This window comes from Lacerta agilis, chromosome 9 (genome assembly GCF_009819535.1).
Source record: "Lacerta agilis isolate rLacAgi1 chromosome 9, rLacAgi1.pri, whole genome shotgun sequence".
Classification (NCBI taxonomy): domain Eukaryota; kingdom Metazoa; phylum Chordata; class Lepidosauria; order Squamata; family Lacertidae; genus Lacerta; species Lacerta agilis.
In genome coordinates this window covers 46,723,471-46,749,237 of record NC_046320.1, presented here as the reverse complement: position 1 = coordinate 46,749,237, position 25,767 = coordinate 46,723,471, and the positions used below count along the sequence as shown (strand labels likewise).

Here is a 25,767-nt window from a genome sequence, read left to right as displayed (position 1 = left end):
GCTTTGCACAACTTAACCTCCATTTACCCTACACTTTATATGGTTGTTTATTCCTAGCCTTGTTCTTCAGTGAGTCAGGGGCAAAAACAAAGCTGAAGCCAAAAGTACACATGATTTTAAATTTGAAACTAAATGTTGACAGCCAGCCTCTTATGTTCAATCAAAAGTAAAACCAGAAAATTAATTATTCAAGCCTGTTTCTGATTTTATGTTGTGCTATTTTTATGGGATTGCTTTGTTTTTAATTGTAAACTGCCTTGAATGAAGCTAACATATTGGAGAGGCAAGGTATAAACTTTCGAACCAAATAAATCAGAACGTTGGTTCTGCAGGCCAGCACTACTGCGCTGATAAATTCTAAACAGCCCATTAATTCTTTTCACTGAAATCCAACTTGTTTCAAATTTATTCATGTATTTATTAACTAAATGTATATAGCCAACCCACAATACAAGTAGCCCGCAAAACAAATATAAAAATTAAAATACGACAGAAAATGATTGATATCATTTGACATTAAAAAACACAACTGAAACACATTTTTTAAACTAAGGGGACCATATCCTCTTAAATAACACAAGTTATTTAAAAGGCCTGGATAAACAAGGAAATCTTCACTTGGGACTGAAAAGGGCAGAAAGATGGTGTCAGGTGAACCTCCTTTAGAAGGATGCTCCATAACTGGGGCTCTGTCTCCAGTGGTTGCCCCATACCCCTCAACTGTCCTGCTTTGACTGGGGCATCCTGGAAGCCATCCTGGCTTCCTATTGCATCCCAAGCACAGCACCCAAAGACACCAGTTTTGGGGGTCATGCTGTCAAGCGAGTTACCTGGCTTCCATGAGACTGCAGCCCCCAAAAGACACACGTCCCAATTTTCCTCTGCAGCATGTTGGAGGGTGTGTTACCCATCTCATGTTGTTTGGCAAGGGCACTTGGAGCAAGGATTCAGATCAGCTCCATGTAAGCTGCAATGAAGAGTACGGGCACAGAGATATATCCAACTAAGTTCCTTCAGAGTAGACCCATTGAAATTAATATAGCTTAGTCATGCTCATTTGTTTCAATGGGTCTGCTCTGAGTAGGGCTAGCATTGAAGATAATGCAATTTCCTCCCCCCCCCCCCAAAATAAATAAATTTCTGGCATGACATATTATAAATGTGGGTGGGTGTATATTTTTGCGCTACACTGTGCAACAAAATAACTGAAATTTAAGGAGTAACAATGAATCCTTTGACGATTTTAGAATCTTAATATGTTCAAATACAGTATGGGTTATTTTACAGTTTATTTCAGAATGTGTTTTTTTCCTTTTGTTGAACAGATTATTGCAACAACGGAAATCACATCAGCATTTCAAAGAAATATTGTAAAATAAAATACCTTAACAATTGGATTTATTTTTCTAATCCATCCATAAGTAATACCCTGGGGACCTGTGCTATAGCTACTAAGAAGTTTTGTCAAGACCACTTCTGGGAACACTCAGTTTAGTTATACTGAACAAGCCAAAGGTCAAAGAAAACACCATCTGATCATCTTGAAAAGGAATAGTTAGGTTCTGAAAGGCTTTCCTCCTTTTCTTTTGATGGCAATGTGTGTTTTGTTTTCAGTTTTAGCACTATATTGGAGCACCCCATTTACCAGTACCTCACTAGCCAGGTGGCACAGGTGCTTTTTATCTCAAAGTAGATTTAACAGCCAGTCTTTGTATTTAAACTTAGATTTGTCTCATTCATTTAATAAGTGGTGTGTGTGCCTCTGGGTGATCCAATTTCAAGAGCAAAGCAGGCATATGGATAATGATTTCTAAACCCTCGCTCGCCAACCACTCATTTCCCTGAAGCCACTCTTCACAAGTCTTGTCCCATCAGAATAACTTCCAGGATTGGGCCTCTGTTGAAGGAAAAGTGAATGACATGAGGTACTCTGCGCAAGTGATATGTAAGTTGGGGAAGGGATCCAGTACCTCTCACCCTTTCCATCTCCTGTCTTCTACATGACCGTGAAGTTTAAACATGCAGAGCTGCCACCATCTAGGTTTGATCCTATCTTAAATGACACAGATTCAGCATCATTTTCATGTTAGAAGCACTTAAAAGAATTTACAATTTAAATATGAACAAGAAACACATTGCGGCTAAAGCTATACTTTTTTGTCTTTTCGGTTACCTTGATTACCACCAGCCTCTTATCTTACTTCAAATGATCTGTTTACACAATCAATTCTGTAAACAAACTGAGTTTGTTTACCCAATTAAAGGGGTTAATCAAAGGCTGAAGTAAGATGGAAATGAGCCCTTGAGTAAGCAGCTACAAAGGCACTGAAAAAGTAACAGTGGTTGTTTTTTTTAGCTATCCTGCTTGTGTGTAGGTATTGCATCTGAATGCAATGATGGATCTGGGGTGTGTTTTTTTAAAAAAATAATAATGGCTGAAATAGGCAGAGGGGAAAAGGGTAACTGAATAATATCTCAGTGATTGCCTGCTAGCATATGATCAGGAACTCAACTACTGTATGGATGTTTTTCTGCTAAATTCTAGCACATTTTAAAAGAGATGCTCTGTCTTCTATATATTTTCTCAAACATTTTATTTAATCTTCCAGAAACGAAGCAGAAAGATTACAAATTTTCTCCTTCATGTCTCCTACTAATAAAAGGAGTTTCAACATAACTGACTTAAAATCTCATTTTCCCTTGAAGTCCCTTTAGGTTACAGATAGACAAATCTTACAGCTTCCATTAATTTTGTCCTCCAGAAAGGAAAGCACATGTGGGAAAAGTTTCATAAATACGAAAAATTATAAGTAGATTTTGCAGAAAAGATATGTGAACAGAATACTAAATTCCTGCCAGCTACTATTCATTTATTTTCTCTGAAAGTTCCTATAGGATTTCGTTACAAAATATCCCCCCCCCCTTAGGAGTAATGTAAGATCATGCATCAGTTCCCCTATCTGCACACAGCTGGAGACCAGGAAAGAAATTCCCTGCTGAGTATCTAATAAAATGACTAAATACCATAATGTATCCTGTTATAATATACCAATGACCACTCCCTATGTTTTGAATGCATTTTAGGCTATTGTAATTAATTACAAAAAAAATCTGTTGTATGGAATAGAAAAAGCTACATTTCTTTCTACACAGTAATTTAACTAAAATTTCATAACAAATAGAACTAGAAGTGATTAAATTGTATTTAAATGGACACATATAAAACACCAAGAAAACACAAGCAACTACGTACAGAAAGCCTACAAATAAAAGAGCAAAAACATTCAACAGCATTAAAACCATAAAACAGCAGTTGTCAGCCCAAAGCCTTGCTAAAAAAGAAAGTTTTGACCTGGTGCTTAAAGGTCATCAATGAAGATAGTTGTTTCACTGGACAGACAACCCCACCCGCACCCCCACTTACGTGTGTTTCCTATGTGTGTGGCCATGCATACGCACATTGTGCTGAACCCAGACGTGAATTTCAAAATTGCAAAAACGGCCCTAGAAGAGCCCAGAAAGGGCAAAAGGTGCCAAAACAGCGCCTAGCAATCCCATGAGCCCTTGCACCGACCGTTGAGGCTTGTGGAGAGCTGGAGTTTGAACAACGAGATTTGGAGGGAGTAATAATGGTGGGCTTTAGTAAACGCTGCTGGCTTTTTAAAGGGTTTTTCAAGAGCTTCCATAGTTTTTGGGGTGTTTTCAGGCTTTTCCAACAGTGTTTCAAATCTACACAATTTCACATATGTGCATGGTGCCTCAAAACATAACCCCCACATAAATTGGGGGGTGGGTGGGTTGCCTCTACTTGTTTAAAGTGAGTCACATTTATTTCAATGGAACTTGCTTCCAAGGAAATATGCTCTGAATTACAGAATCAATTAGCAACTACATTTCATATTCCAGGGTCAAAGGTCCGGAAGCAAACAATTCTCTAGACCTCACCAAACAAATATGCACATATCAGATCTGAGTTTCTCCTATCTCAAATCCAACCTCACCAAATCAATGTCAGAGGAATTCCTAAAAGACACATTCAAACAGGAATGGGAAAAATATTGTTACAGTGCAAGATTAAGAAGTGTGCTGGCTGTATTTAGTCTGCATGCTGGCTTACTCAATCAAGTGTGCTGCTTTTATTTATTCTATTAGCTCAAACCAAGCATCTCAGATTTCCTTAAATTTCTTCACCCTTTCACATCTTCCCTCATGAGGGTCTTTCAATTACAACACAATTTCTGTATAGGCTAAGTAGGCAGCTTCTGCATGCAGTGTTTCAATTGCAGTTCTTTCAAGGTATGTTCCCTTCAGTTCATTTCTTGCCTGCTGTTTGATATGATGCAAGTCTTCACCTATTTTTTAAAAATCATTTTTTATACAGTACAGTTCCTCTGATAAATATTTGAAAGGGACAGTACATCATAGCTGCCATTATCACATGCTGATTAGAGGTGAAATCCTAACCCTGGGTTTGCTGGGATGGGTTAGATGTGGCAGTTCTCTAGCTCAGCTGGCTGGTTCCAGACTCAGCTTGGCTATCCTGTCTATGCTGGAGATATGCCAGGGTAACTCTTCCATCCTGGCTCAGCCAGGGTCCAGCCACCTGAGCCAAGCTTGGCAGAATATTTGCCAGCATAAGCCCTGAAAAAAATGGGTGTTCTGAGGGAGTGGTGGGGAACTCTGTTCTGCTTGGTCAACTTGCGACATCCTGTTTTGGAGCCCCATGCTCTCGTCCAAAAATGTGTGTTTTGGGGCTCCATACTGTGATGTGGGTCACATGACTCGCTCTGGAACATGGCCCAGTTTTGGGCTGCAACATGCTGGAGAGCATGAATGCTTATCACTTTGATTGACTTGGGCAGGCTCAGAGAGCAGTAGCTCTGCCCCCTGGACAGAATAGATCTGCCATACTTTACGCCAGCGTAAGTTAAGACACTGTAATTTAAGGTGATTTCCCAAATTTAGAATTTCTGCCTAGATTACTGTACTGCAATATGCTCTACCTAGCCTGGCCCCAAGTGTTCAAACACTCCCGTAGGTACAAAACGTAGGAGCCAGGGTTTTATCTGGGCCCATCATTTCTATATCTGAACTCATTTACCTCAGACATATCTTCCTTTTTACTGCATTGTAGCTACAGACCATATAATTCTTTTCTTTGCATTCAGCCCCATATTGAGAAATAGAAATCACGTGCAAATACAATGAGATCAGATTTTGAACTCAGTGACTTCAAATACAAGGTAAAGCTAAAAATGGGGTAATGTTGCTTGGCCTACATGACCTTTTGGTATCTGAAGCCAGCTGGTTCTATAGGCTGAAAACAACATGACTATCTAAAATTTAAATATATATATACTTTCTGATTTCTTCCCTGCTATTCTGACTTTGGGAACTTAATGTAGCATTAATTGTAGAAGCCCAACGAAACTATCTGTAACTGACAAGTTTTTGTTACAGGTGGGTAGCCGTGTTGGTCTGCCATAGTCAAAAGGTATCTGAAGAAGTGTGCATGCACACGAAAGCTCATACCAAGAACAAACTTAGTTGGTCTCTAAGGTGCTACTGGAAAGAATTTTTTTATTTTATTTTGTTTTGACAAGTTTTTCTGCAGTATCTTGTTCCTTTGCTCTAAGGAACACTACTTTCAGTCAAGTGAAGAACAGTCAGAGTGGGTAACCATTAAGAACATAAGATCCCTGCTGGATCAAAGGTCTGTCTTACTAGTTGTCCACAAAGAGGACCGGAGTGCCACAGCAATTGGTATATGGAGGCAAACAGGCTCCAACAGTGGAGGTAGAATATAGCTCTATCCTTGGCAATCATTAGGAGCATCCAATTGATGTGCAATCGTTGACGCACAGGTCCTTTTGGACCTGGAAGAAGACTCTCCTTTTTTCTAAATGTTGTAAGCTTTCCTCATAGGGGAGTTTTCTTGTTTTGTATATATGTGAAATTAGGCCCCTTTCCCCCCCAGTGCACATGACTTTACATTAACATAGAATTGTATTTGACATTTTACTTTCCATTCACTCAGTCTGGAGAGATCCTTTCTGGAGCTCTTCAGAATCCCTTTTTGTTTTAATCACTCTGAACAATTTTGTATAGTCCACAAACTTGGCTACTTCACCCTAATTCTAGAACATTTATGAACAAGTTGATAAATACTGGTCCTTGGGGGGCTCCATTTTTACACCCCTCAATTGGGAAAACTGCTTCCTGTTCCATAATCCATAAAACCATCTGTCTAATCCATAAAACAAACTGCTAAGCTTTACTGAGTTTTCTCAAAAGATTTTTCCAATGCTAAGTACACAGTTATTATTATTATTATTATTATGTGCATTTGATCAAATGAAAGGTTTTAAAAGTTTAGAAGGAAGCTGGAATTCTGGACAGTAAGCTGTAAGTGGCAACCATGTTACTGTGCTTTTTGATCTAATGTGAAGGTCCTTCTTTGGTCTCCAGTTTGAGCCAGTCTAAACTTGTTTTGAACTAATCAGGGTATAATTTCACTTCACCTCCATCTTTCATTCTCCAGAACAAACCTAGCTATTAACTCTCTGAGATGTTATGGTTTCTAAACATTTCTTCTAATCATGTACAGAAAACAGTCTTATCTTGACCAAGAAATCATTTTTGCAATGGTTTTTGTTTTTTTAAAAAATAATGTGTCTTGGCTATGCATAAAACGGTGTGATTAAGAGCTATCAAAATCAAATGATCAAAGACTTTATACTTGCTTAGCTGCTTGTTCTATGTTTATTTGTCCATGGTAGGGGAAAGGTTAGTCCTTTAGCTAGCTACTCGTGAAAAAAAGAAAGAGGGCATATCAACAGGCACATAGGTCAGCGTACCACAGATGAGTGACCATGACAACAATCTGGAAACCTTCAAATCCTCCAAACTTTTAAACGATGACTTTAAGAAAGAAGTACTAAAAGAAAACAATGTTTTGGCAGGGAGGGGGGTAATTAGTTCAAAGTTCAGGATCTTCATGCTTCTGGAGCTGTTGGGGGATTTGGAGGACATATGTAGAGACTAGGAGGTGGGAAGCCTGCTTGAGTTGCTTTCCTGTTCTTCATTATTATTTCCAGATTAAGTGGGGGTTGGAATGTACGTCAAGGGAATTCTATTTTTCAAAGGTAAAAGATAGACTGAGTTGTGTTATCTGCTTCTGAGAAGCATCACAAGGCTTAGCAAAGGTTTCTCAACCATCCTTAGATGAACATCACTCATAAACAGAAAGCATTATTACTGAAGACATTGCACCAACAAAATGATAAAGAGGACACATATTTATTAGTATTACTTTCCATGATTTTGTCCAGAGACCTTAAGCAGGTCAATGGCATGTTTTCAGGTTTTTAAATATCATGCACCATATACCTTGCCAAGTAGGAATTATATTTAGTCAAATGATTTTTTGGATTTACTTTAGAAATGTAATTAGAAAGGAATATGAGGAGACATGGGGCTCAATTAAGACATGGTGTAATCACTGACCTCAGAGAATTTGCTTTTTACTTAAAGTAGAGCATATGAATTTATTATTGGTTCAGTTTGTCTTCAGAGCTACAAGGTACTTTTTTCTCATGGAAGAATTTGAAAGTTAAATTAAATTAAATACTATTCTGACCAAAGAGGAAGTAGTTGACACAGAAGTTTCATTAAAGACTATTAAAAACAAAAATAGAATTTTCCACTGACCTAACCCTTTGTCACAATTCCCTGTAATAAATGACATTTCAACACAGGCTATGGGTTGAATCTAACATTTTAGTGGAGTTTATACAGTTCTAAATGGGTTTAGGAGTGTATCTAATGCTGTCCATCTGTGAAAAGCATGGACTTCCACTTATGGAAAGGGATTTCATGTTCCTCTCTCCCCATTGCAGCCCCCTCCCATGCAACCCCAAAATATGCTGGGGGGGGGGGGCTTCAATCCACAGAGAAGATTTTGAAGCTGCATGGAGGGCTACAGGAGAAAAACAGGAATGTGAAGTGAGTGGAAGTCCATTTTGCTCATGCATGGACAGCTATGGATATATTGCTTAACACATTTATTCCCATGTAAATTCTGCCAAATTTGTCTTGATTGTCTGTATCTATGTTACACAAATGTGTGCCAAGAAGTCATGCTATAATTAAGTAAGAGGAAACTTTTCCCGTTGTTTTAATGTAGTTCAGAGGCTTTGCCTCAAGTGGTACATACCAGGTAAATGTATTATGAGATCTTATTACTGTGTTATGAGATTTGTAAATTGAATAGATGAATGCGAATTAAGTAAATTGGCTGTATTGTTTACACAAAGACCAGCATGGTTTTATTTTATGTTCTGTGCCAAAACAAAGCAGGAATGCATTTCACAAACCTTTAATGCCCCGCAAAAATGAACCCTTCCCTTTCAGCACCTGCTTATGAGAGAACAAGTGCTGGGTAAAGGAGAAACACATCCCTGTTGCTAACCAGGCTGAAGCCCAGTCACACTAGGATGCTAATCCAAATCCAAATCTTATTTCAACTAAAACAGTTCAGAGGAATAAATCTAAATTGTGCATGTGCACAGGCCCTGAGTGCTCACTAGAAGGACAGATCCTGAAGAAGAAGAAGAAGAAGAAGAGTTTGGATTTGATATCCCGCTTTTTACTACCCGAAGGAGTCTCAAAGCGGCTAACATTCTCCTTCCCTTCCTCCCCCACAACAAACACTCTGTGAGGTGAGTGGGGCTGAGAGACTTCAGAGAAGTGTGACTAGCCCAAGGTCACCCAGCAGCTGCATGCGGAGGAGTGGAGACACGAACCCGGTTCCCCAGGTTACTGAAGTTGAGGCTCCAGTACTTTGGCCACCTCATGAGAAGAGAAGACTCCCTGGAAAAGACCCTGATGTTGTGAAAGATGGAGGGCACAAGGAGAAGGGGACGACAGAGGATGAGATGGTTGGACAGTGTTCTCGAAGCTACTAACATGAGTTTGGCCAAACTGCGAGAGGCAGTGAAGGATAGGCATGCCTGGCGTGCTCTGGTCCATGGGGTCACGAAGAGTCGGACACGACTGAACAACAACAACAACAAGCGGGTTTTCTACAACCATGTCCCCCCCCCACTTTCTGATCAAATGAGTAAAAACTTACATGGCTTAAAATGGCTCCTACCATGTTTTAGGGTTATCCTTCTTCTCTGGAGGGTCACTCATGGTTGCTCTTTACAGCCTGATGGTTTGTCTCAACAAAATGCAATCTAATTCCACAAAACTGGAGAGGTTTCTGCTCCTTATGCAAAGCTAAATGAAAAAGGGGCTCTGATTTCCAAGAAGATCTCCTGGTTTTTACAGTCCTATCACAACTGTAATCACATTCATCATTACATTTCATCCAAGGAGCTCATGCTGACATACATGGTTTTCTTCCTCCCAATTTAACCTAACAACAACCTTGTGAGGTAGGCTAGGCTAAGATACTTTGACTGGTCCAAGATGCAGCTATTCAAGCACCACTTACATCTCCACCTGCTGGCAATTCATAAGCATCATAAGTATTCCACCACCATGTATTTAAAATAGCAACTAGTGTGGGAGAAAGACTAATTTTTGTGGGTACATGTCCAAATACAGGGACTTGGACTGTAAATGTGCCTTTCATAAATAGATGGGTTTCTTCTGTTCATGGAAAGCTAGTGGGTGATCCCAGGGACAGGTGTGGAGGAGCTTAATTTTTGCTGATTGCCCCACTTCCTGCAGCCTCCTCATTGGTTGGATATTCAGAACTCTACCCACAGGATGCTCCAGCCAATGGAAGGAAACACAGCATTATCACCACCTGAAGTCTGTAAACAGTTTAATTTGCATCAGGTTTCTAGATTTCAACAAGTCAATTTAGACAGTCTGAATGCAAACAGATTAGTGTATCTGAATTAAATAGGAAACAAAAAAGCACTTTCATATTCATAACAGCATGGACATTTTGCAAAATGATGTCATAACTTAAGCCTCTATTTTAGTCTATAGCGACCTGAAACCCTGTTGTTCTCAGATATTAGAGTGGATCCAGGCTTATAGTGCAATACTAACTATGTCCCATTTAATTCAGTGGGGCTTACTCCCAGCTTGGTGGATTTAGAATTGCAGGTTTAGTTAATTGTAGCATGACTAACTAAAGTCCCACTGATTACATTGGCCCAATTCTAAGCATTACTAAGTCTGGATCTAAATCATTCTGTTCCATTAAGGTGCAGACCCTGACAACTGGAGTTTGTGGAAAGAGGAAAAGATTGTATTGAGTATTCGGTTTTTGGCTTAATTAATACCACACCATTTATTTATTTATTTATTTATTTATTTGTTTATTTATTTATATTATTGTCCATTATTATTATTTATTCTTATTGTTTTCCAAAATGTATAAGAAAGCAATAATTTTCTCTTTAAATCAAATGCAAATGTAAATCAAGAAGAATAATGCTAAATGTACATACCTGAGAATAGCTAAGCTAAGATAAAGCCCCAGAGAAATTGGGTCTGCTATGAATATCATCATTCTAGTGATGGTGATGATCTGATAAAAAATGTTCCTAAACTGTTCTCAATGTTCTACTATTTAAAAATTCCAGATGGTTCAGAACACCATGCCTGTTCTTTTATTATTATATGACACAAAAGTGGTGGCCATGCTCCCTGTTGCAGGGAAATTTCAAACATCATTAGTTTACACAGCATGAGGAACATTCACCTATGATGTATGGCAGGGGCAGCTTAGCAGTGCAAACGGAACAGAACCTGCTTGCCTGTTTGTAAGTCTCATACTATGTGACTGCCAGGAGCAAACAAGGGTTACCTAGAAATTGTATCCAACTCTATCACAAAGACTTGGAGGTAAATTATAACACAGTAAAAGTGATTAAGAAGGCTATTCCTACATAGCTACCTCCTCATCTGTTTATCCGTCTAAAAGCCTTTTTGCATTAAAAAATACACAAGGCCAAACAGTCAAATTTAACTGAAAACGATAATCTATGGGACAGGCATTTCTTATCCATATTAATCTTACCAATAGCACTCGTAGTTTAACCAAAACAACCTCATTATTAGCACAAACTAACAGCAATCTCAGCCCCACTGTTCATTGTTCAGGAAGCCTAATCTATCTAATAACACACTACAGTACAGCTTTTTTCTTCTTTTTCATAAAGTATTCATATTTGTTAGGAACAGCAGAACTTGGGAGAACGTAGACCAAAAACACTATTTTTGTTCATTTATGTTTCACTTATCTCTACTACTTATCACTACATCTTGTGTATTAAGGCCCTATCAGTTATTAGATTTTATTCACAATATGGTACGGTACTAATTCAATTAGGATAAACAGAAGTTACCACAATGCCCTTTAACTAGCAATTATCATCAATTAGCTTAATTTATTCTGAGTCCCCTGTGGGACACAGATAATCAAGGATGAGTGTGTAAGCTCCGTTAACAATTCTTAGCTAGCCACAGTGTATCCAAACACAACAAAATTTGATTCCCTAGGTATTTAGAAACATACCATCAGCGGCTGTGTGCTCCACAGAGAAAGAAAGCACACTGCCTCCAAACTGGGCCAGGAAGGAGAGAGATTCACAAGTCACACCATCTGGTAGGTGCCTAACCATGGTCACCATCCAGGATCCATGTTCATGTAATGGCTTGTGGATGGCAGGCACATTTTTCTAACAACTCAGTCCTGCAGTTCTGCAAACCAGCAGAGGACTGTGTTTATTGTTTATTCCCTAATAAGTAGTGGATGCATTCCCCCACAAACCTAGCAAACCTACTATACTCCAAAAAGCCCCTTTTATTTTTCTTCAACGCAAACCAAGCGCTTGCTGTTGATTACCAAACACAACTGTCCCAATCTGTACCCTATTTTGCCATCGTAATAATCAGTGATTTTTTTACCCCAGTTGCTCACTTGCTGTAGCAATTTCATGGTAAGTACTGGCACCAATTTTTTTACATAAAAAGCACTGGTAATAATCCTTAGTAATAAACTCATCTGCCCTTACTCATTATGGTGCGTCAGAGCACTGTCCTTCCTTGCACAATTGCATACTCTATGCACCTGTAGTTTGTGGTACAAGCTGGCATTTGTATAAGAAGTTAAAAAAAAACTACCTCTACCTAACAGAATAAAAAAAGCTATCTATCACCACATTTTAGAAAAATTGAGGTGAAGTAGAAGTATCTAGATTCTTAGGAAACTCATCGATGGATAGCAAGGATTGCTGTGACCTCATTAATGAGGGATAAATCATTAAGGATTAATAATAAATTGCTCCTGGAATTCAGCTTAAACTCAGGGAGAGACTGCCTCTTCATTGGCAAGCCAGAAGCTTCAACAAACCATAGAAGTATTAAACTACCCATTGCTAATGTTTGGGTACCTGAGTACATGACATTTATTTTGCTGCACTTTTTAATCACTGCATTATTGTGCATGCCATTTCATTAGCTGAATTAAATTGAGGTAAACCATTTACCCTAACAAGTGCAGGGTAAATTTATTAGTTTGTAGGACACAAGATGTTACAGTGCAAAATGGCAATGTAAAATTGAAAAAATGTATACAAAGCTGTCATGTTCAATATAGAATAGTTGTACATAAGCCTGTTCTTATACAATGTTAATCTTCCAGAGTATTATTATTATTATTATATTTATTTATATCCTGCCTTTTTCCCAGACTGAGATGCAAGGCTGCTTAAGGATAATTTGTTTTAGTTTAATTTTTTTTAATCATTTATGTAATAAATATTAGGTTTTATTCTTTGTCGCCTTCTGTAAGGATGCAATATCTGAATTCCTCTTAATGCAAGGCATCCCCATTCTTTGGTTTTGATTTCCTCCCCTGGGCAGTTCATCAATTTCAAGAGCAAATACTTCTCCCTGCAGTGAGATACCCCACTGCAGTTTTCTTAAAATAATAAATCATCTCCTCTTGTTTCATGCTACTTTCTAGTATCCTTTAGCTTAGTTTGATTCCTGCCATCTACCAGTAACCAGCAGTTTAAAACCTGTTAAATAGATCTATCTGTGCATACAAAACATTATTGTCTCAAAAAAAAAAATAATGCTGAAAGCAAGGCGCTTCCTTCCAGTCATTAAAATCTATTGGCGAAAGGTGAAAGCATCCCTTTTACTTCATCAAGACAAACGTGAAGCTTATGTGTTCTCTACACTATTAATCGCTGCTCCAGTAAATGTCCTCCAGATATGTGGCAGGCATATTTTTCTCTTATGGCTGCAATCCTTAACTCATATTTATTCTGGTTCTATGCACATTATACTCAGAAAAAAGTCCCAAAGAGTTCAGTGGGGCTTTCTTCCACACTGTGTGCATACAGTTGTACTCCCAAAGCCAAACTACATATGACATTAAAACAAGCACTTATTCATGAGTCCTCTGTAGAATTCTTTGGGAATTCAGGTGGTCCCACTGCCTTCTGGGTTTTAGTGGAGTGTCTTAGTAGATAGTTATCTCCCACAGTGCCTTGTGGCCCCTGCATTTTTTGCTTATGCATTGAGATTGCTTTCATGTCCAAACTGCTCTTCTGATGTAAGTATTATGGATAGAAGAGGACCCTAATAATACATATTGTCAAAAAATAATTTTTGCTTATCTCAAATACTCTAGGAGATATTTTGCCTCCCAGTTTCATTTAGAGTGAAAGTAATCAGACCTAACTATTCTTCTTTCTAGGTGCATGAAGGCCAAACTACACATATCATTAGTCACATGCAAGCATGCTTAATCTGGCTGCCTTTATTTTGGTGGGAAAGCAGACTTAGTGCCCCAGAATGTGTTCCTGACCTGGAATGTGTACCTGATGTCTCCTTCCTGGCTGGTTTTTGCCATCAAATACACTGTTTACTGCAAACAGCATCTATGAGAAAAAATAGCAGAGCAGCAAAATGCATTTTGAATATAAAAACTGGTGTGGCGCCCCAATCTGGATCAGGATCACATCCAGGCTTTGGCCCTGAACCGCTTTTCCTCGCTTATTCCACTCTTGGTAATAAGATGACACAGGCTAGACCCATTAAAATCAATGGGATTTGTTAATCATGGCTAACTTAAGTTCCATTGATTTCAATGCATTTGCTTCATGATTAACAGTCAGAATCCTAACCATGTCCACTCAGAAGTAAGTTCTATTGAATTCAATGGAACTTATTGCCAGGTAAGTGACATTAGGATGGTAGGCTACTGAAATGCAGAGCTTTATGAAACCTTTGACATCAATGACCCATGACAGTAAGTGTCATGACAGGTAAGTGTTAACTTAAGTGTAATACATGACAGGCTACATTGCAAAGCCCACCTAAACTTTTAGCGTTTTAAATAACCAAGTAATAAAAATAATGCTCCTCAAGAGCAGGCATAAACTTATATGTTCAAAAGATAATGTATGAAAGTATGAATTATTTCTACTTATATATGTATCAGTAACCAATCCCATCAGCAATGACATAGAAGATAACATACAAAACAAATATAAACACATGTTTTTTTAAAAAAATTAGCTCCATAATAGTTTTCTGTGCATGAGTTAAGTTAGAGCATACTGTTTCTATTACCTTTAGTTTTAAAACCACACACATAAAAGTTGCAAAAAAAGAGTGTGAACTGCTAAATATAAATTTGTTAATGAATAGATTAATTAGTAAGTTCACCCTTTAAAAAAAAAAGCCGAGGAACGGCATGATAAATAACTGCTTAGTAACCAAATTAAATTCAGCATCCACCAATGTGGCAAAATTCAAATAGAATGCTGAAAATAGCCCCTTGAAAAGGGTGGCATAAACTTTTTTAATCTTTAAAAACTAATGCAAAGTCTAATGGCTCGAAATGAATGCACAGTCAAACAAGGCATGCTTTCCCTTTAGAAAGCTCTACTGTAACAGAAGCTAGGGCCCAGATGTTCTGTGGTTAAAGCTGTCGCTTCGTTGCATGAAGGCACCGCAGGAGTGAAACACAGCCCCAGCATTCCTTCATCTAAAATTCATTTTTTGGCTTGTTTTTCTAACAGTTTCTTAAACTGACAAGCGAAGCCTAAAAGTTTGTCTTTTATATCATCATGAAGTGTATCCTTTTACAAAATAAGATTTCTGATTATGTGTTTATTCATTATTTTTCATAACATATTTGACACATTTTTTTTATTTAAAAAAAATGTTTGGAGAGAGAGAATAGAGCTTTCAGAAGTCAAGGGTAAATGCTTCGACACCTTTCACATCCAACAAGCTTCTGTGCCCAGGATCCAAACATCTTTTGCGGGGATCATGTTTAATATAACTTGTAACCTTAGGAATGTGGCAGCTTGTCCGGTTGTATTTTTAAAGACGAGATCGAAAGCGTAATCTTCTATTGTCTCCCTAGACAGACGGATGCCAACAACGACAACAATATCTAAAACTATATTTGATTCAGAGATATTCATCAGCCTATGGAAAGTTTCCAGGGTACCTCCAAAGTTGCCTAACAAATAAATCCAAACTTACATGTAAATTTGCCCTTTTGAATTAATGAATTTCTATTTCCAACCACCGGACCAAAAAACCTCTGTTAACTCAACATTATTTGGAATTACTTTTAATTTAATTTTTTCCCCACGACCTAATTTTCCAAATTAAATATTAACTTTGCAATGGTAGTGCCAACAACAACAACAAAAAATAGGTACTAAAATTAATTAGCAATGTCAAGTTGCCAACACCAAATCCTGAGATACACTACCGTATATAGTGCTTACATTCAATAATTGCACTTTTCTTGTCACTTTTCTCCATGGAACAATGCTCAATTGTCTCCAGACACACAGTCATATGGATAAACATAATGTACACACCAAGAGTATACATAGGCATACTAATCAGCAATATTATCATTATGGCAGCATTTTTGGAGCTGTTGTCACCAGAGGAATTGCATGCTAAACTTATCCGTGTATTATGGAAAAATGGGCATATTGAGAACTGGAGAAAAGCAACCAAGAAAATACTTGCCCTAAATGATGAGCAACCCAGTTCACAATGCAGCTGACACAAAGCACTAGAATTTAACCCCCATTTCAATCCTGTTCATAATCAATAGAATTTACAGAAGTTTAAACCCCCACGTTCCAGTTTAAACTGTGCCTGGTCATTATTATCAAAGCAGCATACAATAAGAAAAACAAAGGAAGAGATACAGATTCTAAAAGCAATAAAACCTTTCCTACTATTATCATGAGATAAATTATGTGTTTCCAAGTGGTTTAGGTACTAACAGCTTGCTCTTATTTTTGTCTGCACCAGTAATTACATGTTGAGGCTGAGCAAGTGCTGTACCAATGCATCACAAATATAATGCTATGTAATTGGCTTGGCAGGCAAATAGGCCTGTGATAAAAATTTTGGATGCATTGGACCTGGAGCTCTCAATGTGACATCCATGAGCATTGCAGCAACCTCATACATAATACTTAACACTCAACTAAGGTTTCCCTGCCCCTACCAACTTCTATTTTATTTTACAAATACTAGGTTTAGGGGGTTTGGTTCAGGGTTCAGGGTGTAGCCTTCTTTTTTGTCTGTTTTATTTGTTGTGTGATGTGTGCAGGTGTTTTGCTGTTGCCTTTTTGGAGGAGGCATAGTTCTGAGCATCCCCCGTTTTTCTTCTGCAAAACTGGCATGCTGTGGTACATACAACAGTTGCTTAGATTTTCAGCTGTGCCCCCAGGTACCCAAAAGCTAGAGAGCTCTGATCTATGTCAGGATCTACACCCCCACATTGGGACATACCAGAGTTGCAGTTCTGCACCTTTGAATTGGCAAGCAAGGCTTAAAAGGTAAAGGTAAAGGTAAAGGGACCCCTTACCATTAGGTCCAGTCGTGTCTGACTCTGGGGTTGCGGCGCTCATCTCGCATTACTGGCCGAGGGAGCCAGCGTACAGGTCATGTGACCAGCATGACAAAACTGCTTCTGGCGAACCAGAGCAGAGCACGGAAATGTCGTTTACCTTCCCACCGGAGCAGTACCTATTAATCTACTTGCACTTTGATGTGCTTTCGAACTGCTAGGTGGGCAGGAGCTGGGACTGAGCAACAGGAGCTCACCCCGTCGCGGGGATTCGAACCGCTGACCTTCTGATCAGAAAGCCTTAGACTCAAGCACAAGCACAATAGCGTTTAAAATAGTGTTCAAAGGTCCATTAGATTCTAGACCCTAAATTTGCCAAGTGCATGTCTGAACAATGAACAAGCATGCAAAAAGCACCTCTGGGAACCATGTGAAAAATTTGTTTGCACAAAAGTTCATCATCAGCTGTACTGACGTGCAACAGACATAATGGCCATGTCCTGTATTAAAAACCTGTGCTTTTTTGTTTTTCCGGAAATGTAGGTGGCATAATTTAACTCAACTTCAATTTGGGATATTTTCTAACATAGTATATCGCCTTATGTTGAATCAGCCCATTGGTCCATCTAGTCTAATACTCATTACACTGACTAGCATCAGCTCCCCAAAGCTTCAGACAGGTGTCCTTCAGAGCCCTACTTGCAGAAGTCAAGGACTGAACCTTGGGTCTTATCCTTGCTAAAAAATGAGCTACAGCTGATAGCCCAGGAGTTATGCTGCTTAGCCACCATACCTTCAACAGATGTTGTATGGACAGATTTATATCAAACCCTCATTAAATCGAAAGTAATATGGGCACTCAAACTCTGAGGTCCATAGGGCAGAAATGCTTATCTGACTTGTTTGTTGCATCTTGAATTTCATTTATATTGCAATAGCTACTTACTGCATTCATCTGAAGCGTGTCAAGTTTTTAAAGCATGTACACATAATTAGCTGTGCATCTGAAACAAGTTTACAGTACACCAACTTCAAGAACTGTGTGTCTTACACTCATATCTGACTAGCTGGGAGTATTAAGATGGAATGCAGCTCTGAGTGTGTTTAGAATTGCCAGGACACATAGTGTTATATATATAGAATATCTGAGAGGTTTAAGATATACAAAAGGAGGCACTTCATTCAACATCATGTTGCTTGTGTGCCCTTGGAGCATCTGTTACATAGCACCTAGAGTCATTAAATGCTACTTCTGTGCTGCCATAAAGCTCTGTGTTTTGTTTTGTTTTGTTTTGTTTTGTTTTGTTTTGTAAAAAAAACCTGTCATCTACAAACTAACATCTGCCTAACATGCATGTGACAAATTTAAACCCTCAAATTAGAAAAATATATCTTATTATGTTGTATGCTTTACTAAGTGTACTTTTTACCCCAAACCCATGATGAAAACACTACAGCCATCATGTTCTTCACAGAAAGTTGACATATCTATAGATGATGCCAACTATTTTCTCATATATATTTTGGAATTTGTTCAGTGTGAGAAACCATTATCTTTTGAAATGTCAGAATTAAGGAAAAATTGGTACGCCTCAGTATTTTAAAAACAGCAGGACATACAGAAACAAAAATCTGCAAATGGTATTTCCCGCTTTAAGTTTCTGTTGGTTTTGAAATCAAAACACAAAGCAGAAAAGAGTAGCAAACATGTGCCAGCTTTTAACAATCTTACTTGCTTTGCAATCACAGAAAAACCTAGTGAGTTTCAAATCTATAAACCAGCTTTCTGTTTAACGTGTATATTTCTGTTCACATCTATCTTAAGTGGACCAGAGAAGAGGAGTTAATCTTGTCAACTCTTCTGTAACTTGATTTTTTTTAATTCTTCCATCTACTGAAAATAGCATTCCTCTAACACTGGACACACTGGTTCAAAATTCTGCCTCCTCATACAATAAGAGCCTGGTAAAATCAATTATTAGTAATTTACACACACACACACAGAGAGAGAGAGAGAGAGAGAGAGGGCAGTGGGGAGGGGGGGAAGAGATTAGGTTTCTCCCAGTACATGAAAAGGCTGGTAGGAACTACAAATGGTAGAGTTCAATACACTACCACAAGGTGAAGTTGAGTAGGATTCCTATGGAAATTAGCGGGTGTAGGTGTAAAAGATGGAAGCAATAATAAAAAAATGGTTGTGGGAGCTGGACCTAGGATCCCTGATACATCCAGATTCCTTTGAGAAAGCAAGGGTTGAAATGTTTCTACATCATGTACTCCAACAGCTATTCTTTGGATGTAAAATGCTGTGTCATATACGGTCATAAACAGACTAAGAATTATTTATATTGTTGTTTATTTATTTATTCAATTTATATCCCATCCTTCTTCCTCCAGGAGCCCAGGGAGTCAATTACCATATACTTTATATATTTTATAGCATCCGTCATTGTGACTAAGCACATCACTGAAAAGTTATTTTATGTAGTGCAAAGATCAAACTGGCAACCCAATCCTATATATGTTGACTCAGAATTGATCATAGGATTGCAGCCTAAAACCTATGCAGACTTAAATGGGAAGGAAGCACCCTTGTGCACAACATCAATCTACTTCTGAGTAGACATGCACTGGACTGAGCAAGGCATGTGAATATTATGTATACATAAAATAACCTATATCAGATAAAGAATCTGATACTATCAGCCTGCTGCAATTTTTTATTGCAGGTTCCCCACCAAGTTAAACTTCTGAAAATGTGAAACAACTCAGGAGAGATTAGTTTCATTAGATCTGAAATCAGTGGCACATAGCTGGATGTATGTACTAGTGAATCAGGTCCCTGGTGGAGATTCTCTTGACTTGATCCCATATTGGTATTACAACCCCTTTGTCTGGGGACTGACTCATAAACAAGCAAGTTCTGTACTGAGCAGAAATTATGCCATTTTGGTCCCGCCTTCCTTCTTACTGAGCATCTCAACAAAGCACAGTAAACAAATCATACAAGAGCTGTGATTTTGTAGGATCATTTCAAACGACTGTCTCAATTGTAAACATATACTTTACTCTCAATTGCCACATGCTACTATATACTTTACTTTTGGGGGGAGGGGGGTTAATGGCATAGCAGGGAAGTGGAGATACCAAGAACAGAATCATCTGGTCCCTTGACTCAATAGTCAGCTCCCTTTTTCCAGGGTGACCCACAGTGGTTGATTCAAAGGCAGCATTCTCTCTCTGTGGCATTGGCAAGGGTATTGCATTTATATATAACAATAAGCTAACCAGTTTGAGGTAGGCACAATACTTTCCCACAGGAGTGTTAAATGGGTCCAGAACAAATAAACTTGTGGTGAGGGCTTTTTTTTTTTTTTAGTGCAGGGATACCCTTCAATTATATGCTCTTTGACTGATAAAAAGCTGTATCTGTAAGTGATTAAGAGTTACTTTATAGTCACAGTTTCAGCTCTGTTGAAATAAATGTGTGTAATACAAGCCACACATATTTCATATTCATTCCATCCATTAACATCTTTCTTGTTTTGTTCCTTTAATTGCTGTGAACTGCCAGACTCCATTGCTAGACTAATCCACTGAATTTTCCAATAGGTGCAGTAATAAAAAACAAACAAAACCATCTGGAAACACACATTTCTTTCTCTAGAATATTTTGTTAAAAATATTACTAGTTTTAGAGACTTATGGAGAGTTTAAAAGAAACTTGCTAAGAATAATATAACATTGATTATCTTAAAGAAGAAAATAGTTTAATTACGCCTTCCCCTTTCTGATCCTTATATAAGAAGTATAACAACTTTTTAAAACGCACACAAATTAAAACTGAAACTCATCTCTAACTCCAATTGTCACTGAAACTGGAAAAGGTAACCAAATCAATGAAGTCAATTAAGATGTTTAAACTTCAGCTTGAAAGAGCTTGTTTGAGTTTTGCTTTGGTTAAACTGTGGTGGTGATGTGGGTGGAGACAAATGCCAGAGTCTTATATCCTGCAAGTGGTTAGGCTGCAGGAAAACTTTGGAGGAGACTACAGGATCACAAGCTGGAAGAGGGAGAAAAGAAACTATTTTTAAGTAATAGGCAGCCTCTGAGTTATTTCCAGCCTTCTTCCTTTTTCCTGGTCTCCCTCAGCCTCTCCCACAATTAACGACTTCCAGAAGATCACTGTGCCACCACAAGGAGAGGTTTTAGGGGTGCTGCGGCAGCAGGAATAATAACCTAATGCTCCTTCTTTGGAGCAAAGAGAGGGTCCATAACTTTGGATAGAAGGGGAGGAAAAGAGAAGGGGAACCAACCTAAGAACCAAACTGTCATGCCATTGCCATGCGAGAACAGACTTCAAACAGGAGCCCTCCTGAAAAGTCATCGCGGGTGGGGAACTTCTCCTGACGCGGCTCAGCCCCTCAGACGCTGCTCCTTCTGAGCGACGGGGGCGAAAGGAAACCTTGTGGGCAAGTCTTGTGAAGTTGCGCCGCTCCCCCGCCCTCAACCCGGTGCAAAAAAAGAAAAGAAAAGAAAGTTGGCTTGATCTCAGGTTCATGCCTCTCTTTCCCCTCCAGCAGCACGAAGAACCCTTCTCAAGCAAAGAGGATAATGGAAAGATCAGACACGGGATGAAGCAGACTGGCAGCCGGCAGATTTGCCTCATCAGATGAGAGAGAGAGAGAGAGAGAGAGAGAGAGAGAGAGAGAGAGAGAGACGGGGGTGCAGAATAGTATTTGGCCAACCTGAACTTAGAAAAATCAAGGTCAAAACCCCCAGATTTTAATGGCTGGGAATTGCCTTAGCCATTCTTCACCTCAGATTCGGCGCGCGTGCGTGTGTGAACCAACAATCTACTCTGCTAACTTTAGTCCTGTCCCAACATTTAATATCACTGTTTTAATTAATCCGGCATGAGGAGTTCTCTCGGTATCTTTCATAGCAGCTACTAACTTGCATTGGATCTTGCGTTGAAATTGGGGCTCTGGGCTGTGTGTGTGTGTGTGTGTGTGTGTGTGTTAAATCGGAGCTGGATTTAAAAGGTGCCGAGAGGTAACTAATCCGCTTTAACTGATCTGACACCAGACAGCAAAGCAGATTCGAGAGGCTACTGCACTCCAGGCATCTACCCCCCTCCTCCCGCGCGCTTTCCCCCCCCTCCGGTACGGATGCTCGACCTGGGTACATTTTAGAGCCAAGGAGTTGGACTGTCTGACTCCACAAACAGGTGGAGAGGGAAGTGAAGAAGGGGCGGGGAAGGCTGCTTTCCAAGAGCCAGCCTGTCACAGGATCTCTCGCAGAGGGCGCTGGATCGTAAGGCTGGGCTTGCGCGCGCAGCCTCCCCGCGAAAGAGCTCCGGGCGGCGCACAGCTGAGTTCGGCTTGTGTGGGGCAGCCGCCGCCGCCCGAGGCACGGGCTGCCCTTACCCGCTGCTCTCCCCTCTCCGAGTGTCCCACCTCAAGTGTCCGTAGCCCGCCATCACCCAAACCTGCTCTGCTCCCGCTTAGGCTGCTGCTGTCTGAGCTCCTCGGCCCGGGGAGAGCCAAGAGCCCAGGGCGTCCCTGTCGCGCAGCGCAGAAAGCCGCGCGCGCCAACCTCTCTGCTCTTGGCTTCTGCTTACCTGAACAGCCAGTCTTGATTGGTCCGCGCCGACTTTGCCCCAAGTTCTTTGCGCGCGCTTCTGAGGCGAAGAGGCGAGGCAGGTTCTGAGGAGAACCGAGCGCAACCGGGGCTCCTCGTTGCCCGCGAAAGAGCGTGAGGAGAGGGATTTAAACTTCCCTCGAAGTCGCGTTGGCCCCGATGCTAGAGTTCCTTCGTCCGTTCCCTTTTCCCGTTTTTCAGCGGGAAGAACGGCAGGCAAAGCCCGGGCAGGTCCTTCCCATTCTTCAGGAGTCCCTTTCTCAGGAGGAGGAGAGGAGACCAAGTCAAGAGGGGCGAGGGGCGAAATTGCCTGGCTGCAGGCTCCCTTCGCTTCTCCCACAGTTGTCTTTCTCCTGTAGTGTTTCAAAAACGAGCGAACAGCCCAGAGCCGAGGAGCTGAGGGGGATGGCGCCTGTGTGCGACTCGCTCGCTGCCTGCCCGGCTGAGTTAGGAGTGTGTTGTTCGCGCTGAATGTCACTTGAGTGCAGCCTGGGAGAGCCGCTCCCCACACACACCCCGCCCGCTACTTTCCCTCCCTGGCCCTGCCGCCGCCGCCGCCGCCACACACGCGCTCTCGCGCACACACAGCGCGCGCGGGGCCACCAAGCACCAACCAGGCGCCTGGGCAACGCCAGGCAAAAGCCTATCGCGCGGCCGCCTCCCCTCCCCTCCTCCCCTAAGCCTCGCCGATTGTCCCGGAGGGAGCGCACGCGGCAGCCCACCCCTCGCGCGCGCGCTCGCTCGCTCCTCGGCGGGCTTTCCCCCTCAGCCGGGGAAAGCGGGCAGGCGGCGAAAGCGGCGGAGGTGATTCGTGATTCCTTCTCGTCTGCTGCCTGGGCTTAAACTCTCTCAGGGACGACGGTTCCCTCAGACCTGGAGAGTGGCCGAAGTCACTCAAGCTGAGTGAGGCAGGTGCGGTGGAGACAGACAGGCAGCCACAACCGGTCCCACACAACTCGGGGGAAGAACTTGAAAGCAAAACGAAGCTGCCCTAGAGAGAAACAGGCCATTAGTGTCTCTGTCACAGGATGGCCTGCTGAGGGCAGCAGCAGCTCTCTAAGAGTACCTTCATCCCCTGTTAAGGTACCTGATCCTTTTAAGGTGAGATTCCAGGGAGGAGCCTGGTGTGCATTATGGGGTCTTCTAAGTATAAAAAGTGTGTTTGAGATGTTTCACGCGCTTTGGGCCACGTGGGAGTGTGGCTAATGTCAGAATGTAGAAGAGAACGTCAGGTACGTTCTAAGACTGGCGTATACATTATAGATAGACATGTACTGTACACACAAACCAATTAGCCACCTATGATATATGGACGTGTCTACAAAGATAAGAGTTCAGTCTGGTTCTGCCTCATAGCAGACTTCAGTTTCTTTCACAGCATGAAGGTTTTTGTTGATGTTAATTACCTTGTCAAACAACTGTCTCAAAGCGATTTTACCCATAAGATAATTTAAAACAATTTAAAACCCCAAGACAACAAAAATACCTGTATGCTTAGGGTGCATATAAAGACATAAAAGCAGCATGTTAATATAATTTAATATTTGCATTTTATATTAAGGAGTAACAACTCCCAGCTTTCTTCCCAACGGTTTGTGAAAATAACATGTTAATACAGGGGCAGACAGTGGTGTCAAGGTGATTAAAAGTGGTTTGAGAGAGGCTCTGTTTTCCATGAGGCTCTGTTTGGGGGGGGGGCTTCGGACTGTCACATAAACTCCGGTCAAGCAGACTTTTCCAGATTTTGAAATTATACAAGAACCCACAGATTTGTCTACCAGAGGCACAGATTGCCACTCCCTTCTTAAAACAACCCTCAACTATCTGGTGACGGGGTCAGTTTTCCAAAAGACAGTAAATTAAAATTTAAGTTTCAGATGTGCTGGTTGGATTGTGCTGAAACCACTCTCACAGTTTCACTTATTCTCCCCTCCCCATGCACTGTACACACTTCTGGCATAGTATGTTCCTAGTTTTACTACATTTTGAAATCCACTTGGGGAAGTAGCTAGGAAATTAGCATGTTGTATAATTCTTGATACAACTGCATTGTGTGATGCAATTTTATTGTTTTCTCCTTCAGTACTACTGTGGTGTTTTCTGCCCTGGGAAGAAGGGCTGATGGAAATTTAATAATTAACAACAATAATAATTTTCAGCATTCCTCCCCATAACAATTTATAGACCAAATCTTATGGTTCAAAGCATTAAAATGCCATTCTGATTCTGAAAGTTAAAAAAAGAAGAGTTAGAACATAAAAAGAAATATGGCGTAAAACACGTTTTTAAAATTACGTATCTGTATATATTTATCGATATGTTAAGCACCATCTATGCCTATCAGGCCACTGTACCTTTGGGTTTATTTTTGAGTTTCTTGAATAATCTCTAGCACAGGGGTCAGCAAACTTTTTAAGCAGGGGGCCAGTCCACTGTCCCTCAGACCTTGTGGGGGGCCGGATTATATTTTGGAGGAGGGGAAAACGAATTCCTTTGCCCCACAAATAACCCAGAGATGTGTTTTAAATAAAAGCACACATTCTACTCATGTAAAAATACCAGGCAGGCCCCACAAATAACCCAGAGATGCATTTTAAATAAAAGGACACATTATACTCATGTAAAAACAGGCTGACTCCTGGACCGTCTGCAGGCCAGATTGAGAAGGCAATTGGGCCAGATCTGGGCCCCGGGCCTTAGTTTGCCTACCCATGCTCTAGCATATCTGCAGCCCTGCTTTTTCCATAAAATAGGAAAGGGTGAACAGCGGTACTGGGGTAGTAAGTAGAATGAGAAGTAGAGCGAAAAAAAGTGCTTGCCTCATTTACAGCTGTGCATAATCTCCATGTGGCAACCTGGCAACCACCCAAAAGCAACAGTCCTCAATATTCATACATACCTGAAAGCAGTGGAACTTCCTTCTAAGTAAAGGATCAGGCTGCAAGTCTTGCAGGACTGGCCACCAGCTTTAGCATTGAATTACACTTACTAAGGCAGAATCTATTGTGAAGCATGCAGGTCCTTGTGAAACGCAAGTGCAGGAGAATTTCCAGATGGATTTTGCTTGATGTCTTGATACCGTGCCTCTTGGTTTTACATGCAAATCATGAAAGGCAGTTAGTAAAATAAATAAATAAATAAAAAATTGTGTGGGGGGGTTAAATTTGGTTACTTTTACAGTAAATTTTCAGGGGGTCTGTTTTTGTTCGGACAAATGTTGACAAAAGGAGATAATTCAAGTATGTGCA

The 25,767-nt window shown here is 40.4% G+C and overlaps 1 protein-coding gene across 3 annotated transcripts in view; it reads right to left on the bottom strand.

The window, feature by feature from the left end:
* The window catches only part of NDNF (neuron derived neurotrophic factor), a 36,866-nt gene extending 13,833 nt beyond the window's left edge, over positions 1-23,033 (bottom strand). The window contains exon 1 of one of the 3 annotated variants that reach the window (XM_033160002.1): positions 22,500-23,033. Coding sequence is in view for 1 of the 3 variants with exons in the window: in XM_033160001.1 (XP_033015892.1) it covers positions 21,193-21,211 (19 nt within the window). In the remaining 2 variants the exon portion in view is untranslated. Of the gene's footprint in view, positions 1-13,846; positions 13,866-21,192; positions 21,252-22,499 lie in introns of those variants that run through there. The other 2 variants (XM_033160001.1, XM_033160003.1) reach the window with 2 other exon arrangements.
* Positions 23,034-25,767: the final 2,734 nt, after the last annotated feature.